Raw genomic sequence first — 18,086 nt, forward strand, 5'->3', positions numbered from 1 at the left:
AAACTCCCATACAACACAAATTCTCTTTCCAGTAGATGCTGAGAGATTTTTATTTTTTTTGTTTTTATTTTTTTCCAGTAGATGCTTTTTCTAGAGCAGGGGTTTTCAAAGTTTGAAAGAGTGAGCCCCCCCTTAGAGAACAAATTTCAGCAGAGCCCCCCCCCCCCAAATGTAAACATATTTTTTAAAACATTCTAAACATTTTTGTATGTTTTTAAACACATTTTTTAATACATTTTAACATCTTTATCTAAGTACGTTTTTGTTTAGTTTTTTTTAAATACATTTGGACATCTTAATCCAGTGTTTTAATCCTGCTTCCTTTAAGCATGGACTGAGTGTGCAAATGTCATTCACACACCCAGTGTTTTTTCGCTATGTCCTGGGGAAAATAGTAGCTAGCAGGGAACCAGACCCTCGTAGAGGGGTCCGGGGGTATGCCCCCCTCGGGAGATTTTTTTTTGCCTTTTTAAAGTGAAATGCATGAATCTGGTGCACTTTGAGAGGAAAATTAAGAGGCTTAATATGATGAATTTTGGGTGAACAAATACTTTGGAGACACTGGGTCGGACGAATTAGAAGATATTGAAGAAAGACACATGGATTTTCCATAAAAATATTAATTTAAAATAAAAAAATGTATGCAGGGTCCTCTGGGTTGGGCTTGGTGCTCTTTTTCTTTAACGAGACCTATTTCTCTGTAATATAGTGAATGCATTTAAATGCAGTGAGAGGAACGAAGCAGAAGAACTCTTGTCCAGCTATGCAGTGATGTTAATATAAAAAACACAAACTAAAAAAAAAAAAAAAAACATTTTTTTTGTTATTTTTTATTTTTTTCACATATTCATCCGCGCCCCCCTGCCATAACCAGTTTGAAAACCACTGTTCTAGAGTGTGCAAGTGTGCGCCTAAATTGCATTATTCAAACTGAGAAGTTACTTGACCAATGTTAAGTTGTATAACTATGTTTAATAATTCATGCTTTTGCTATTTACTCAAGCCTGAGTTGTGGTAAAGCTTTTTGCATTAAAGATGATGACGGCCCATTTCACTTATGAAGCGGGAGAGACTGTTTGCACAGTGTTACTGTGTGAGACGAATCGAGCATGTGCTGCATGATGCTTATGCAACTGAGCTAGCAGCTATGTCAGGTTGTACTTTAAGCTAACGTCAGCATGCCAAGATGCTCACAGTGACAATGCAAGAGTACTGATGTTTAGCAGGTAACGTTTGACAGTAGCGTACCTATGTTCCCTAGTTCAACATTATTATTAGAACTTATTAGTTTAATTCACATTACTTTTCAAAATGTTTTGTGTCAGGACAGGAACTAATTTACCCAGGGCCCTTTGCTCAATATCATGCCTTGTTGGGGAGTGTGCCTATGTTCCCTCAGATAAATAAAATGAAGGAGCTTAGCATGCCCTTGCTTGAACATGCCCAAACACATTTGTGTTTCAAATTGCATAAGGTACTGTCTGAACAAAACAGAACTGAGAATGAATTGCACACAGCCGTGAACACCGTGACCCATAACATTCTGGAGAAGGAGATGAGACTCTATCTATACAGCTGACCTAAGTGTCTCCTAACGCTCCAAGGCTGACCTAGAGTCTGAGAGACAGACACACAAGACAGGCATAAATGCACTATTAATCTTTACCATTAATATTACAACTAAGCCCAAAATTCCCTCACATTTACCATGTAACTGTGTAAACCTCAACCCAAGAATAGGTTTCACTTTCCGCTGCAGGCAAAGACATGTAACAACTCTTCCCACTGGCGGTGGCAACTGAAGAACACACAACTTGTCCAGCTGTGCTTTTATATTGCTATAAGAGCAAGAGATCATTATCCTTATATTCTAAGCCGTCTTCATAGCTACCTGAGCATAATGTGTTTGCACTACTATATGAGCAGCAATCAGGCAACAGACATGACATGATAAAATATTTGGACGGGTGTGGTTTGTGATCATGGGGAAGTGATGCTGGCTAATTATACGCACATTGTTCTAACCCAGCCACCTGTTACTTTCATCTCATCACCTCAGAACGTATCCTTAGTGTTGTGTTTCATTCAGTACGCAGGACTTGACAGCAGAACTCATTGTAGGACATATTTCCAATGTCTCACGTGAACAATGTTTTTCCCCCTGGTGAGTCTCAGTTATATTTGTTCATATGCTGTGTAGTGTTATCATTGTGTTCATAAGTAGTGCAATGTCTTGTTGGATTTGGTCAGACGAGCATGTAGACCACATAGAGAGATGGAAAATGAAATGCTTTTAGTACCAATTCCTAGTTGTATTATGAAATAGTGTATCCTGTCAAGTTCATTCTAGCATGTGATTCTGGTTGATGTGTGCATTATGTGTATTACCCCATTATCCCTCATCCTACCGACGTATTTTACATATATGGACTACCGACAGGGTCACTAGAGACCCCAAGTAAAAAATACTGGAAGAAACCACCATCAAAGAATAATAATGCATTCATTCAGTATGTACACTATTAGAAAAAACAGATTATTATCATTTTAAGAGAGTTAAAGCTAATTTGCTCAATTCGAATTTTGACTCTGTCAAATGTTAAAATTACTGAGAGCTCCCCTACTCTCCCTGATGGTTTTTGATACTTTAAATTATAAAATATGGCAAAGATAAATATTACATATAGCCTATATTATATTTATTTAAACTGCATTGGCGGAATTGACTGGGGTCAAAATGACCCCCATACTTTTTAGATCATAAGTACTTCAAAAGCAGAAATTAGAAGAGAATCAGGCAACAATAATTTTAAGTCATGAGGAACACATTAATTGACAAGATCATGAAAAATTGGAACGATAGAATAAAATACCAGTGAGTTATGATCAGATATTTACATCTGGGATCAAAAAAGACTCCTGTCGGTAGGATGAGGATTAATGTCATTGTATTATTAGCTTTCCACTTGTACAAATTACTCAGTGAAACCCACTCTGTGTTTCTGTACAGATGTGTGTCGCGCTGCCTGGCCTATTGTGGTGTATCGCCGTATCGACAGCTACTGTTTCTTACCCAAAAACTCTGCCATGTGATGTTCGTGAGACCAACAACGGGAGTGCGGTGACGGTGGACTGCACCGAGAGAAGCCTTAAAGATATCCCACTCGGCATCCCCAGAGACACCACCAATCTGACGCTCACCATCAACCACATTCCCAAATTAAACTCCACCTCCTTTCGTGGTCTGGAGAACCTGACTGAGATTGACATGAGGTGCAACTGCGTGCCCATCAAAGTCGGCCCCAAGGACCGCATGTGCACTGCCAGCGTGACAATAGAGGACAATACCTTTACAGACCTGAGGAATCTGCGAGCGCTCTATCTAGATGGCAATCAGCTCGAGAGCATACCAAAAGGCCTCCCATCAAATCTGATCCTGCTGAGCTTGGAAGTGAATCACATTTATTACATTCCTAAAGCAAACCTTTCCGAGATCAGAAATGTTCAGATGCTTTACCTCAGTCAAAACTGCTATTACCGTAACCCATGTAATGTATCCTATGAAATAGAGGATGGGGCATTTTTACAGCTAAACAATTTAACATTGTTGTGCCTGAAGTCGAACAACTTGTCCTATATTCCACATCACCTGCCCACAAGTCTGAAGGAGTTGTATCTCTACAACAATAACATTGAAAAGGTCACCGATGAGGATTTTAAAAACCTTACTAATCTTGAGATTCTTGATATTAGCGGAAACTGCCCTCGATGTTACAATGCTCCTTTCCCGTGCAAACCGTGCCCAAATAATTCCCCACTGAACATCAGCAAGACGGCTTTTAAAATGTTGACAAAGCTTAAAACGCTCCGCCTGCATAGCAACTCTCTGACGTATGTGCCATCTGAGTGGTTCACCAACACAACAGAGCTGAGAGTGCTTGATCTCTCCTCAAACTTCCTGGCAAGAGCAATAGGAAACACCACCTTCCCGCATTTCCTGGGCAAACTGGAAGAACTGGACCTTTCATTCAACTACGAGCTCCAGAACTACCCTCAAACACTGAGACTGAGCTGCAGTTTCTCCTCCCTCAAATCCCTCAGAATTCTCAGACTAAAGGGCTTTGTGTTTCAGCAGTTGAAGCCAGAGAGCATTGCTCCTTTAAAACATCTCACAAACTTGGAGGTTGTAGATCTGGGTACAAACTTCATAAAAATGACAAACCTTAGCATTCTGATGGAACTGAAAAGCTTTAAAATAATCAGCCTGTCTGACAACAAAATATCCTCCCCCTCTGACGGCCAAGATGGCGTCGGTTTCTCTGGTGGAGAGCCCCTGCACTGGTCTCCTATGCCTGCCGCTGCTCAGTACCAGAGTAAGGAAGTGAGAGAAATTCATTACTTCAGATATGATGAATATGCACGCAGCTGCAAATTCAAAGAAAAGGAACTTGGAGTTATTACATCCTTTGTCAAAAAGGAATGCAGTCAGTTTGGCAAAACCTTGGATGTAAGCAGAAACAACATATTCTTCTTGCATTCAAGGTTTTTAAATTTTGGAGAGCTGAGATGCCTCAATCTGTCTGGAAATGCAATGAGCCAAAGTCTGAATGGATCTGAATTTAGATTTCTGAACAATTTACAATATCTGGACTTCTCCTCAAATCGCCTGGACCTGCTCTATTCCACTGCATTCTCAGAGCTGACAAGTCTGGTCATATTGGATATAAGCAACAACAACCATTATTTTGAGTCAGAGGGTTTGACTCATATGCTTAATTTCACAGGCAATTTAAAAAAGCTCAAGATATTGCTGATGAACCACAACAAGATCTCTACTTCCACTAACACAGAGATGGAGAGCCAATCTCTAGAGAGGTTAGAGTTCATAGATAACCGGTTAGATATATTTTGGAGGGACGGGACAACCAAATATTTTAATTATTTCAAAAAATTACATAGTCTGACTGTCCTCGACATCTCTGATAACAACCTAAATTTCATTCCAGAGCAAATATTCAGTGGTCTGCCGGACAAACTGTCTGAGCTCTACATCAAAAACAACAAACAACTTAAATCCTTCCCTTGGGATAAACTACAACTTCTACAATCATTGCAAGTCTTAGATCTTAGTGGAAACAGCTTAACTACTGTTCCAGCCGTGCTGTCAAACTGTACCGGTTCTCTCAGGGAGCTCATTTTACATCACAACCAAATCAAAGAGCTCACGCCAGAGTTCCTAAAGGATGCTTACAACTTAAAATATCTGGATCTCAGTAATAATCATTTACAGCACATTGAAAAATCTAGCTTTCCAGATGATGTTGTCGATCAAATGGAAATGCTGCTTCTTCACAACAACGGTTTCCTGTGTACTTGCAAAGCCATTTGGTTCGTCACATGGCTGAACAGGACCAATGTCACCATCCCCAGACTGGGCACAGACGTCACATGTGCCTCTCCAGAGGCACAAATAGGTCATCCTGTGATCTCAGTGGACCTATTGGCCTGCCAGCACCGGTACGTGACAATCTTCCTCTACACCCTCATGACTTCCCTTGTCCTTGGCTTCGTCACCCTGTCCATCTCCAGCCATCTCTTCCTTTGGGACGTCTGGTACATCTACCACTTCTGCAGGGCAAAGCTCAAAGGCTACGTCCGCCTGTACTCCCAAAGCTCCGTCTACGATGCCTTTGTTATATTCGACAAGGAGGATCCTGCGGTGTCAGAGTGGGTGATGGAGGAAATGTGTGTAAATCTGGAGGAACGCGGAGACCGTCGCCTGACATTGTGTCTGGAGGAGCGGGACTGGATCCCGGGCTGTCCCCTGATCGACAACCTTTCACAGAGTATCCACAAGAGCAAGAGGACCGTGTTCATTCTCACCAGCAAATATATTAAGAGTGGAAACTTCATGACAGCCTTCTACATGGCCCACCAAAGGCTAATGGATGAAAAAGACGACGTGATAGTACTGATCTTCTTGGAGAAAGTGCCTTGCAATTCAAAGTACCTGAGATTAAGGAAGAGGCTGTATAAGCGGTCAGTGCTGGAGTGGCCTACAAACCCTCTAGCCCAGCCGTTCTTCTGGTTCAGTCTGAAAAGCGTATTAGCAACGGAGAGTCACAAACAATACAACAATCTCTTCAAAGAGACACTGTGAATAGAACAATAATGTAATACATAGTTCCTTCTTTAATTACCAATTCCTCTGAATGTGCTTCTATATGTATGAATTGAAATGTATAATATTTGTTGTATATATGTTGGAATATTAAAAACTAATTATGTGCTAATTTTAAATTCTCTGTTTGCCCTCATTCAATACAGAAGTGGCTGCCACTCTTTGCCAACTCCACTGAAGTTTATAATTGTCATTTTGGGTAATCATTGAGACTATGAAACAGGGAAGTGAAACAAATGCACTTCTTCTATCCACATGCTATTTCTGTCCTAGTTCCTATCTTGTCATGAGAACCAGCCAGTTGATCGCTATCATTATTGACTTTAGCAACAGGGTTATTATCGTATGTGTCTTATTTTACAAAGAAAGAAAGAACAGAGATTTAGTGGAATATTGTATGTTTTTCATGACTTGATGACACACACCTTTTTTGTTTTTGTTTTTCCATTGCGGATGTTCCATTTCATCTGAAATATTGTGAGGTGCGGAAACCAACTTGTTCTCAAGGCTGTCATTCAAGATCCTGTGAAATCAAACCAGTGCTTGCACAATGGTAAGATTTATTGATACACATGTTTCTGCACTTTTTAGGAGTTGCTCTGTGTATAGCAGAGATGAGATTTATCTACTCACAATGGACTTAATGTTTTACGAATCAGACCGGTTCATTAGCATATGTTTTACGGACTTACCTGCACATGATTTTTAATTGAATGTTTCTGTAATTATATTACATTATTATGTGCTTCTGGGTTTTCAACTCATTGGAAACTGTAACAGTAATAGTATATTAAAGTTTGTTGACAAGTATTGCCTTCCGTTTTCAGAGAGTAACAGTTAACTTAACAAGCAGCGGCCTGTCGGTGGACTAGTGATTACATTGATTAAACCAACAAAACGGATGATCGGTTGGGAAGTAATTAATTCAATTCAATAATTCATAACACATTTAGAATATTTAAATTTGATGGATATGTGTTGCCATTTTTGACTTACTTTAAAGATCATTAAGCTTCAACAAAAATCGGAAACAAGAAGATGGAATATACTGTATATGTTGTCTCTGACTGCAGAATAAAACACCTTTAACAACCTAAATCTACTCATGGGGAAATAAATGTGAAACCGGATTATTTTGGATGAAGAAATAACTTGTTAAAAAATTAAGAAAGCTGAGTTCATAACCAATAAAACACAACGTTTTAGTTTTAGTTCAGTACACTCATGTTTTTTTTTTTTGCTGCAATACGTTTAGTTTGTCTGGCAGGACATGTAGCTTATAATGGCTAGTGGTAGCTTATGTTAGCAGTTTAGATGCATATGTTTTTTTTTATATTTCTACCATTACGAAGTGAAGGTCATAACTGTATAACTGTTGTATACCTTTGTTACTGTTGCAACAGCTTTTGGTATTTACCATTATGCCACACTGTTCCCTTGTGGCCACAACAATCGTTTCAAAGTCTTTCTGTGTAAGGGAATCCCAGAATTCATATTTCTGACTAAATAACCCAGGGAGCGATGTTTTAATTTACAGACTACTGCCACCTGCTGGATACAGGTGTTACCCTTCTAAAAAGCAAAGTTTCAGACAGTGCTTTAAAGATAGGTCTGTCTTTAAATTATAATCAGGTGATCATACATGGTGTGTGTGTGTGTGTGTGTGTGTGTGTGTGTGTGTGTGTGTGTGTGTGTGTGTGTGTGTGTGTGTGTGTGTGTGTGTGTGTGTGTGTGTGTGTCAGCGAGAGTTGGTGTATGAAATAAATATGTAGGCTACATGAAATCATTGAATCTACTGATGTTATGTGTGAACATATAGATGAATAGGAAAATAGTGAAAAAGGTGTTGCTCTCTGTAATTATCACCCTATCCATACCGTAATTATGATGAGAAAGATATCCATTTGATTTGTCGAAGTCTGACTGCTGAAGCCTCATATCAACAATGATGTGTATGACATACAGTCTGTCTATACGGTATATTTATGACATACTGTTTAAATACAAGGAACTTCTGTTAACACATTTTATTGTTTATCTACAGACTGCCCCATGTCGGATGCTCTTGCTGCTGTTCTCCCTGTGTTGCCATTATGAGATCAAGCCTGCTGCGTGTACACCTAGGTGGATGTCACCGAGTTTCCCATGTGACGTCACAGCCTCCAACACCTCAAATAAGATCTTATTTGACTGCAAAGGGCGTCATCTGCATCATGTGCCTTATGGGATAACTCATAATGCAACAGAGCTCGACTTATCACAAAATTACATAATGAACATTTCAGATCACTCATTTTCTAAACTGTTGAATTTGACTCGAATAGATCTCAGCTGGGCAAACAAGAACCAGGAAACAAGTAAAAAACTGATCATTGACGCGAATGCTTTCAAAAATCTGACAAAACTGCAAGAGCTGAAGTTGACTGGCAATTGTCTGGTTGAAATTCCCCGCAATCTCCCTCTCAGCTTGAAAATACTTGAGCTGAACAAAAACAACATTGTACATTTGGATAACATGAGTTTCGCTGACTTAACAAACGTGACACGTTTATTGTTGTCTAGAAACTGCTACAGCTGGAATCCTTGTGGGCAATATTTTACAATTGAGGATGCCAGTTTGGCAAAAATGGCCAAACTGTATGCTCTTGACTTGTCTTTGAACAACTTAACTCATGTTCCCAAAGGATTGCCTCAATCCTTAAGTACGCTAAAATTGGCTTCTAACAGAATACAGAACGTACTTAAAGAGGATTTTCTCGGGCTACGAAATTTAAAAATCCTTGAAATACAAGGAAATTGCCCAAGATGTCAAAATGCTCCATTTCCTTGTGTTCCTTGCCAAAATGATTCCCTTTACATCCATTCTGATGCTTTTCAAAATCTAACACGGCTTGAGAAACTGAACCTGGGAGGAAACTCCCTGAAACACCTGAATCCCTCCTGGTTTAAGAGGCTGGGCAAGCTTAAAGTATTGCTCATGTCCTTTAACTTCTTACTTGAAGTAATTACTACTAATGCAACATTTCTAAGATACCTTCCCAGGCTGGAAGTAATCGATATCTCTTTCAACTTTGCTCTCATGAAATATCCTGAGACAGTAAATCTCTCAAAAGAATTTTCCAATCTGGTGTCACTTAGAACTTTGCATTTGGAGGGTCTGGTCTTCCAGAATATTGATCAGGACACACTGAGCTCCCTGTATGAGCTCAAAAATCTGTCTGCATTGAATTTGGGGACTAACTTTGTTATTCACTCCGATTCCCATATATTCAGCAATTTCTCCAAACTTAAAATGATATATCTGGCAGAAAACAGGCTGTATCCCATTCCAAATCCTCCACATCGAAGCAAAGTATACAATCAGAGGTCAGAGCTTTCTATATCACCGCTCATGGCTCCCTACCCAAAAGATATGACTTATGAGTTATCACGCGGCCTTATCAAAGATGAGTGCTTTGACTCTGGACGAGTGCTAGTCCTTAGCGCAAATAATCTGTTCTTCATTTCACCTAAGCAATTTGAGGGCTATGGAGATATTGCATGTCTCAACCTCTCAGGAAATGGATTTTCAGCAGCACCTAATGGAACAGAGTTCTCCTTGCTGCCTAACCTGACATACTTGGACCTGTCCTTCAATAGAATTGATCTGGCCTACGACAACGCCTTCAAAGAATTAAAGAAACTACAAGTGCTAGACCTCAGTCACAATGATCACTTCTTTACAGCGTTTGGCATCACACACAATCTGAATTTTACACAAAATCTGCCTGCTCTGAGAGTGCTCAATATGAGTCATAACTCCATTTCCACATTAACGACAAAACGGATGTACAGCAAGTCGTTAGCAGAACTTCACTTTACACATAACCTTCTAGGAATTCTTTGGAAAGAAGGGGATTTGTCATATGAGAGGCTTTTTACTAACCTTACTAATTTGACCATTTTGGATATATCCTTCAACAACATTCCAAAGATGCCAGACAATGTTTATGAATATTTGCCACGTAACCTCACCATATTATGCATAAGTAATAACAAACTTACTGATTTTGAATGGGACAAGCTGAAGTATTTCAATCAACTTAAAATGTTAGACCTGAGCCACAACCATTTATCCAATGTGATGGGTAAAAACTCAAACGTCAGCAACACGTTGACTCTTCTTGACCTGAGTCATAATAACATTTTCCACTTGGACAACGGATTCCTTAAGGGTGTGAAAAGCCTTAGGAGTCTCAGCCTCAGCGACAACAAACTGACTATCATCAATCAGTCAACCTTCCGACCGAGACCTGACAGTCAGTTTCAAACTTTGTTCTTGGAGAAAAACCCATTTGAGTGTACATGTGATTCGCTAGATTTCATTCTGTGGATTGAAAACAGTGGCGTTAAGATCCCGGGGCTGACCTCCCGGGTGACATGCTCCACACCCGCAAACCAGAAGGGTAAAGCTCTGATCTATTTTGACATCAAGCCGTGTGTGGATGACAGTCAGGCGTTCTTGATCTACATTCTCACAAATTCTTTCATTATTGTTTTTATGTTTGCGGCAACAGTTGCTCACTTATTTTACTGGGACGCTACCTACGTCCTGCACTATATGAAAGCTAAGCTGAAGGGATACAGATCCTTGAACTCACCGTGTGACAGTGTTTACGATGTCTTCGTGACTTACGACACCGGAGATCCGCATGTCTCTGAGTGGGTGATGAGGGACCTACGAGTGAAACTGGAAGAGGAAGGAGAGAAGCATCTTCCTCTTTGTCTGGAGGAGAGGGATTGGCCCCTGGGAGTCCCGCTGGTAGACAACCTGACTCAGAGCATCCAATACAGCCGCAAGACCCTGTTCGTCTTAACCCAGGGCTACGTTAAGACCGGGTCCTTCAAGCTGGCCATGTATCTGGCCCACCAGAGGCTGCTGGATGAAAACGTGGACGTGATCGTGCTGCTCATGCTGGAGCCCGTCCTGCAGCACTCTCACTTCCTGCGCCTGAGGCGGAGGCTGTGCAGCAGGAGCGTCATGGAGTGGCCGAGGACAGCCGCCGCCGAGCCCTGGTTCTGGCAGAGCCTGAGGAATGTGGTCAGAGTGGACAATCAGGTGATGTACAACAAGACTTATTCACAGTACTTCACTGGCAGCCCTTGAAGCAGCGCTCAGGGACAAAGAGAGACTTTACTGTGTGTGGAGTGGACAGTAATAATAACAACTACATTGTTCTGTTTTAACACTATAATGCCATCCTTCACAACGTGCATCACTCTGCCTTGGGCTTCATAGAAAAACAGAAAAAAACATATGATCGTGATGTTTTGCTGATACAGTGACAGTGACAATGACAATCAATCTTTTGTGATTAGTGTGCAAATTTTACAGCATGCAGTATATGAATAAATGAATTGATTTAAAATCTATGCCATTTTGCAGAAGCTATTTTATTCAGGGGGGTGCGTTCCAGTACCTATACTTCCGTGCAATTTAGTATCATATTGTAACATTCTGCAATTTGCAAGCAAGCATACTTTCTTGGCTATTCTATACCCACAATCTTCTGCTCAGCGGAAGTTACATCACGTCGTCTGAGCTGCAGAGTGAGCACAAACATGAGCTGTGTTCCAATACCCTCCCATACTAGACAGAAGAAGATGTAGGATGTCAAGATACATGTGGTCAAATGCAGCATGCTGAATAATACCCAAATGCCGTAATACATCAGGCAGCCGGACTTTTTAGTGTGGAAATCAGAATGCTTTTGGGGATTCTGTCCCATGATCCACTGCGCAGTGGAAGTTACGTCACAATGACTGACTGAGCCTCCGAGAGAAAACAACCAGCCATGAGATGGGTATACAGTATAAGCCAGAGGCAAGTTAAAAGCACAATGTTATGACAAAATAAAGCATTACAAGTACGTTATTGTTGTGGTGTACTGCATGCATACTACATACTTTGTATGTTTAGCTGTAGTATGTAGAATAATAAAAATAAAGTGATTTGGTATGCAGGCTCAGTCTTCGACGGATATAGAAGTATGAGGCGCAATATTAAAACAAAATTGTATGTCCCAATTGTATACGACGTACATACTGCATGCAGAGTACATACTATTTAAGGGCAGCTGCTGCTGCAGTAGGACTATGTAGTGACGAAAATTATAAAGTATCAATTCAAAACACAGGCTCAGTCTGTTATGTTTCCAATATCAAATATTGTTAAGTTCATGTGACAATTGGGTAATGAATTGTAATTTCTCTCCTTGCTGTTTTTAAAGAAAAGTATAAAATAATCTAAACAAAAACTGTAAGCATTTGCACACCCCAATTTCTCACAATGACATGCATTTTGAATCCACAATGGCTTGACGCTTCTTTTTTTAACAGTTTATGCTCCTTGCATGCATATACAGGCAGGGCCGCCCATAAGGGGTAGAAGGTGGGAAGGCTTTCTAGGGCCCAGCCACTTGGGGGCCCATGGTCTTTGGAAGCCAAGAACCTAACTAAGCTAAACTTTATTTTTAGATATTTATGTCAATATCTATTCAAAGTTGGGTGTTTACACAGAGCCGCGGCTCCGCTTACGGCCATTTAAAAAGCAGTAGAAAATCAGAAATGTTCAAAATGTTTCAGATTGAGCACAGCGGAACTGTTTCAAACATAATCCATCATACACCCTTTGTGTGCCAAATGGTGACAAGATTGGGTTTTGATATTAAACAGTTTTGGCTGGATTATATTTCCTGAGTCGTTCCTGCTCACGGAAAACACATGTAGGCCTACCTGCTACTTGTGTCTGGGTGTCGTTGTGAAAAGTAGGTAACACTTTACAATAAGGTACACAAAAAAAGAGTAGTTACCCTTTTAAAAAGGTAAGTTTACCTTTCAAAAAAGGTAGTTTACCAAAGGTAAACTAACCTTTTTTGAAAGATAAACTAACCTTTTTAAAAGGGTAACTACACTTTTTTTGTGTACCTTATTGTAAAGTGTTACCGAAAAGTATTTGGACCCCATGAAAAAACTGGTTGGGTACCTTTTGTAGTTCTTCTACATTAGTTACATAAGACTTCAGGTTGACACGACCAGCCAAGTCTGACCAGTTTTTCAGAAACCTGGCCAATTGACCAACCAGCCGGGTCATACCACAATGAAGCTGACGAGCAGCATCATCCTGTTTTAATTATTGCCGTAACCACCAAGGTCCTGCTTTCGGTATTGTTTCTAAAAATAAAAAATAAAAATAGACCTAAAAAAGTTCTTAATGCAAAGAAAGACACAAGGCACAAATAAGTTGGAAATAATTGAAGGAACAGATTTGAGTTCAAAGATTAAGAACTTTTTTTGTAATGATTTCAGTGCTTTTGCAGTGATGAGAGGAGAATTAACTAAGCCAAAATGTTGCAACCAAACATAGGCCAACTTTATAGTTTTGAGGGTTATGGAAGTAAATGAGTGTCATCGGATTTTGAAAATAAAAAGCCATTGAATTTTAAGCACTGAATATTTATGCATTGAAATAACGTATCTGATTTTTTTGCAGCATTGAAATAATGTAGGCTATCTGAATTTTTTGCCTCATTAAATTTTAAACAACTAATTTTCACCTTTATTTTACAATGTTTTAAAATTCAAAATCAAATATTCAACGTTAAAAAATTCAACGTGCCAAATTCAACTGCAAAATCCCATGTATGAAATTCAGAGTAAAACTTTGGGCAACCAAGGAAGAGCAATCGATCATAGATGCTAGATCGCTAGATATGCTAGCCATTATATTCTTCATGTTTGTACTCACCCAAGCACCATCGTTACTTGCGTTGCCGTTTGACATGGCTAAAACCTGATTTGCCTTCCTGCATCAGTCAGGGGTATCCAAGGCAACAAGCTAATATTCCCACTGGCTCTCTTTGTTTGAATGCGATCGAGCATCTATGATCGATTGCTCTTCCTTGGGTCCCCAAAGTTTTACTCTGAATTTCATACATGGGATTTTGCGGTTGAATTTGGCACGTTGAATTTTTTAACGTTGAATATTTGATTTTGAATTTGAGAACATTGTAAAATAAAGGTGAAAATTAGTTGTTTAAAATGTTATGAGTTAAATTCAGAGGCAAAAAATTCAGATACATTATTTCAATGCGGGAAAAAAATCAGATACATTATTTCAATGCATAAATATTCAGTGCTTAAAATTCAATGGCTTTTTATTTTCAAAATCCGATGACACTCATTTACTTCCATAGAGGGTAGGTTGGTTTGGTTATTCATGTAGAGAACTGCCTTTTTTTCATTTGTGTGTGAAGAATTTGTTGTTGATGTTGTTTTTTTAAGTGTTATTTACTTCAACAATACCACCAACAGATTTCAAATGATTTAATGTCATGTGCAGAAATACAAAAAAGTGCAATATGTGGTGCAGTCAATTAGTGTAAATGTATCTTACCAGAAACTAGTAGCATAGAAAACGTGCAAATTGTGAAAAAACTGTTTGCTTTAGTGAATACTAAAGAAGAACAATGTCTCTGTGTGAACTGAATATTTTGTAGAGATCTGTTGATCTGTTAAACAATTGTGTGAGTGTAAGGGAATCAAATTAAATTGGTATGTTTGCTGGGCTAAGTCAGAAATGTGCTACTTTTTTTAAATAATAATGAACCCTTGCTCCCCCAACTGTCCCTGCAAGTCCCTGGTTGATAAGATAGTTAGTCTCTCTACAAGTACATGTATGTGTTTATTGAGGGATGAGCGCACTCACACTCATTGTTGATAGGAGTAATGAGTAAGGGGGGGGGGGGCATTGACTGGAGGTTTTCAGGGGCCCAGCCATTTGTGTCGGCAGGCCTGCGTACAGGTAGGCTACAGTATCCATACTCGTCCCTCGTCAGTTTTCCAATTTGATTTTACATCTTGGTTAATACTTTGCTTGGCCACAGGGTGTCGTCCTGATACAGTTTGAATAGTTGACGTGTGCGAGAGCAAAACCTAAACCAGCCAAGCTCAATATCTAACTAAAAAAAGAAAGGGAAAAAATAATCCCTATGTCGTCTACACTTTGCTACATGATGGTCTGTTTGTGGCATAAGCAACCACCTGGAACCGCCATGATGATAAAGAAACTCTGTAAAGAGTTGGGGAATTTGATTATGTCGGATTTCGTTGAACTAATCAGATGCAGGTGGTCGCAGTTATATCAATAAAAAAGACGGTTATTCAAATTGAAAAAAATCACGAACATGACCTGATTCAAAACGGCCAAAGTACATCAAGCGATGTTTTCTTTTGAGCAAACATCTAAAGAAGAATACATATCTGTACAAAATCAGGCTTTGGAGACAGTGGGCGTGCCGTTTGAGCAACATTTGCATACTGCGCAGTATTTATGGTGTGCTTGAAGCTGGCCGCATCACTCTGCCCCTTCGCCAGCGAGACGTACGTCCACTTGTTTCATCTGACTCGATAACCTGGTGAGTTTATTTGCTCAAATACTGTGATTTTATGTGAGTCATTCCGTGCCTGCTTTATCATTTGTTCATTGTTGTGGCTTTGGGTCGAAACGACCGAAGCCTTTTTTTTTCGTTTATTGCATTTTCCCTCATCGTTTCGCAACGTCCTGCCTCAAAATCAAACCGTGGCAGCTGCGATGAATGTGTTAAAAAGCTGTTTGGAATAATCAGGAAATGCCGAGAGCCTGGCCTGTTTTTTTTGTTTTGTTTTAAAACAAACGTTACGTAATGCACTATGCAACATGTATGCTGGTAGTTGGATAATATTTTTACATTTAACCCTAACATTCAGTAGCTTATGTGCGCTGCCTGTTTTTTATGAGGTTCATTGTTTGAGTGAGGGTTCAACAATAGTTGGAGTCAGTCTGCTCATCTAAGATTGCTTAAAAGGGCGGTGGCTTCACAGCTGCACACGCTAACTGACACAAAGCTTTTCTCAAGTCATGCTAAAGACTAGTGCTAAAGACACAAGCACATCCGGCCTGTTTTGCATTACATGTCAGTATCGTTCTTTCCCGTTATTTCCTGTTTTTAAACGTATATGAAACTGCTCATGCAAATTACCCTTTTTTTTTTTTCAAAGATCTTTTTAAATCTGACTATAGCTTTCCACAGCTCAGGTGTGTTCTGAAGGAAAAGCATATTTAAGGGTCTGCTTTTTTTGTCTGTTTCAGAGCCTCTGCAGACATGTCTGACAAACCTGACATCGCTGAAGTCACAACCTTCGACAAGACGAAGCTGAAGAAGACAGAGACCCAAGAGAAAAACACATTGCCAACCAAAGAAAGTATGTGCTGTTCCTATCGACTTTTAAAATCCAGAAAATGTAGTTTTGGGTTAACAGCTAATGATGCTCTTGTTTTCTTTGCAGCCATCGAGCAGGAGAAGTCCACATGAAGACCATGGGCCTCCTATGCACTGTACATTCCACAAGCCTTGCCTTTTTTTTCAACTTTTTCCAACATGTATTCCAAGTTTAAGTAATTACTAATTGACCAAATGATGGTTGTCAGACCCCTCCACCCACACCACTCACTTGCCTAGATTAGATGTATGTCAGTACAGTGAGGAAGTGAGGCTTGCATTGGTTCCTGGTTATCTGTTGGTGTGGTGTGAAACGACTGCGGGCGGGGGGACCTACACTGTATGATTTGCAGTCCTGCTATGGCCATTTGTGACCGCTAACAAAGCAGTGTTTTTGTAAAAAAATAAATCTGGAATGCACAATTTTGTTATGCAAAATAAAAAACATGAATGGACTTAAATAGTTGTGTTTTTTTTTATACCCATCTGTACTCTACGTTGGGAACAACTTATGTGTAGCAAATTGGCCGTTAATTTGGTCCTTTTAACCTCAAACTGGTTTGACAGCATGGTAGCACTTTGTAGGCAGTGTGTTTGTCTTAAGTGCTGGCACAGGCAAGTTAAGTAGTTGAACTAAAAGTGCTGACAATTCTTGCTGCTAAATTTAAACCATTCTCTCACTGCAAGTGCCTGAAGTTTTGGCTGATTAGAGTAATAATGGAACTTTATCCCTAAATCATGTACACCTGGACTCAACTACTTGTGCCCTAGTTATGCCATTGAATGCAATACTGGCTTTGCACATGCTTCGGAATGGATTGACTGACCTGTAAATACTCTTTAACGGGGGAACATTTACAGATAAGTCAATGACATTTTCATGACTTGGTGCTTTGCTATTTTGTCTTTCAGTATACTTGTCAAGTCACATAAGTGTCTAAAAGCCTATCAAAAGTATTTGCTCACATCCTCCAGACTAAACACTTTCTGTTAAAGTTTGGTAGTTTTGCCTCTGAAGTCAAACAATCATTTACATCATGCATATACGAGGAAAAAGAACAAGCGTCAGGTTTCTAGTCACTCTTAAGGTCCCAACCTAACCGGCATTCCTGTCTTCTGTCCATTGACCTAAAAAGTTCCTTTCTTCCAGCTGCAACAGGCTGGACAAAAAAGTGGTTAAAAGGACTTGTAAATTGATCCGTGGTGTGACCATTAACATTAAATATGAAAGACTGTAGCTATGTTTAGTTTTTTTTGATGGTGTTATGCAGCCGAGTCCGTTTTTATTAATAAATAATCCTATACAGTTATAACTCTCTGTCGGAAACGGGATTATCAAGTCGTTCTTTTACAGGTTTTGGTTCTGAAAAAGTTTTGCTGGAAGTCATGAATGCCCATCCCTAAGCTTGCACCAACACATCGGCAGTCTGCCTTCAGCTATAGCTTTAGCTTCCCACTGTGAAACTAGGAGACACTTTAAGAACCTGTATCTGCTTGACAAAACAGGCCACATCTCGTCAAGCTACACAGGCCGGGTGGGGCTTATATGGCTAAACAGGTAGAGCGGTCGTCTGCTGGATTCCAGGGTCAGTGGCCGATGGTTAGCT

At 39.8% G+C, this 18,086-nt stretch overlaps 2 protein-coding genes across 2 annotated transcripts; both read left to right on the plus strand.

The window, feature by feature from the left end:
* Nucleotides 1-2,149: 2,149 nt before the first annotated feature.
* LOC307258807 (uncharacterized protein) lies at nt 2,150-11,327 on the plus strand (the record flags this gene model as incomplete). The annotated part of the gene is made up of 4 exons (XM_080038474.1): nt 2,150-2,164; nt 3,011-6,156; nt 6,455-6,524; nt 8,226-11,327. 4 exons carry the CDS (start codon nt 2,150-2,152, stop codon nt 11,325-11,327), a joined length of 6,333 nt encoding a protein of 2,110 aa, XP_079894600.1.
* Nucleotides 11,328-15,524: 4,197 nt separating this feature from the next.
* On the plus strand, nt 15,525-16,934 carry tmsb4x (thymosin beta 4 X-linked). Its single transcript, XM_080038261.1, has 3 exons — nt 15,525-15,636; nt 16,350-16,462; nt 16,547-16,934. The coding sequence occupies exons 2-3, from the start codon at nt 16,363-16,365 to the stop codon at nt 16,570-16,572; spliced, it is 126 nt and encodes a 41-aa protein (XP_079894387.1). The 5' UTR covers nt 15,525-15,636; nt 16,350-16,362; the 3' UTR covers nt 16,573-16,934.
* The last annotated feature ends 1,152 nt before the right edge of the window (nt 16,935-18,086 follow it).

Source organism: Ammodytes marinus (genome assembly GCF_949987685.1).
Source record: "Ammodytes marinus genome assembly, chromosome: 12".
Taxonomy (NCBI): Eukaryota; Metazoa; Chordata; class Actinopteri; order Uranoscopiformes; family Ammodytidae; genus Ammodytes; species Ammodytes marinus.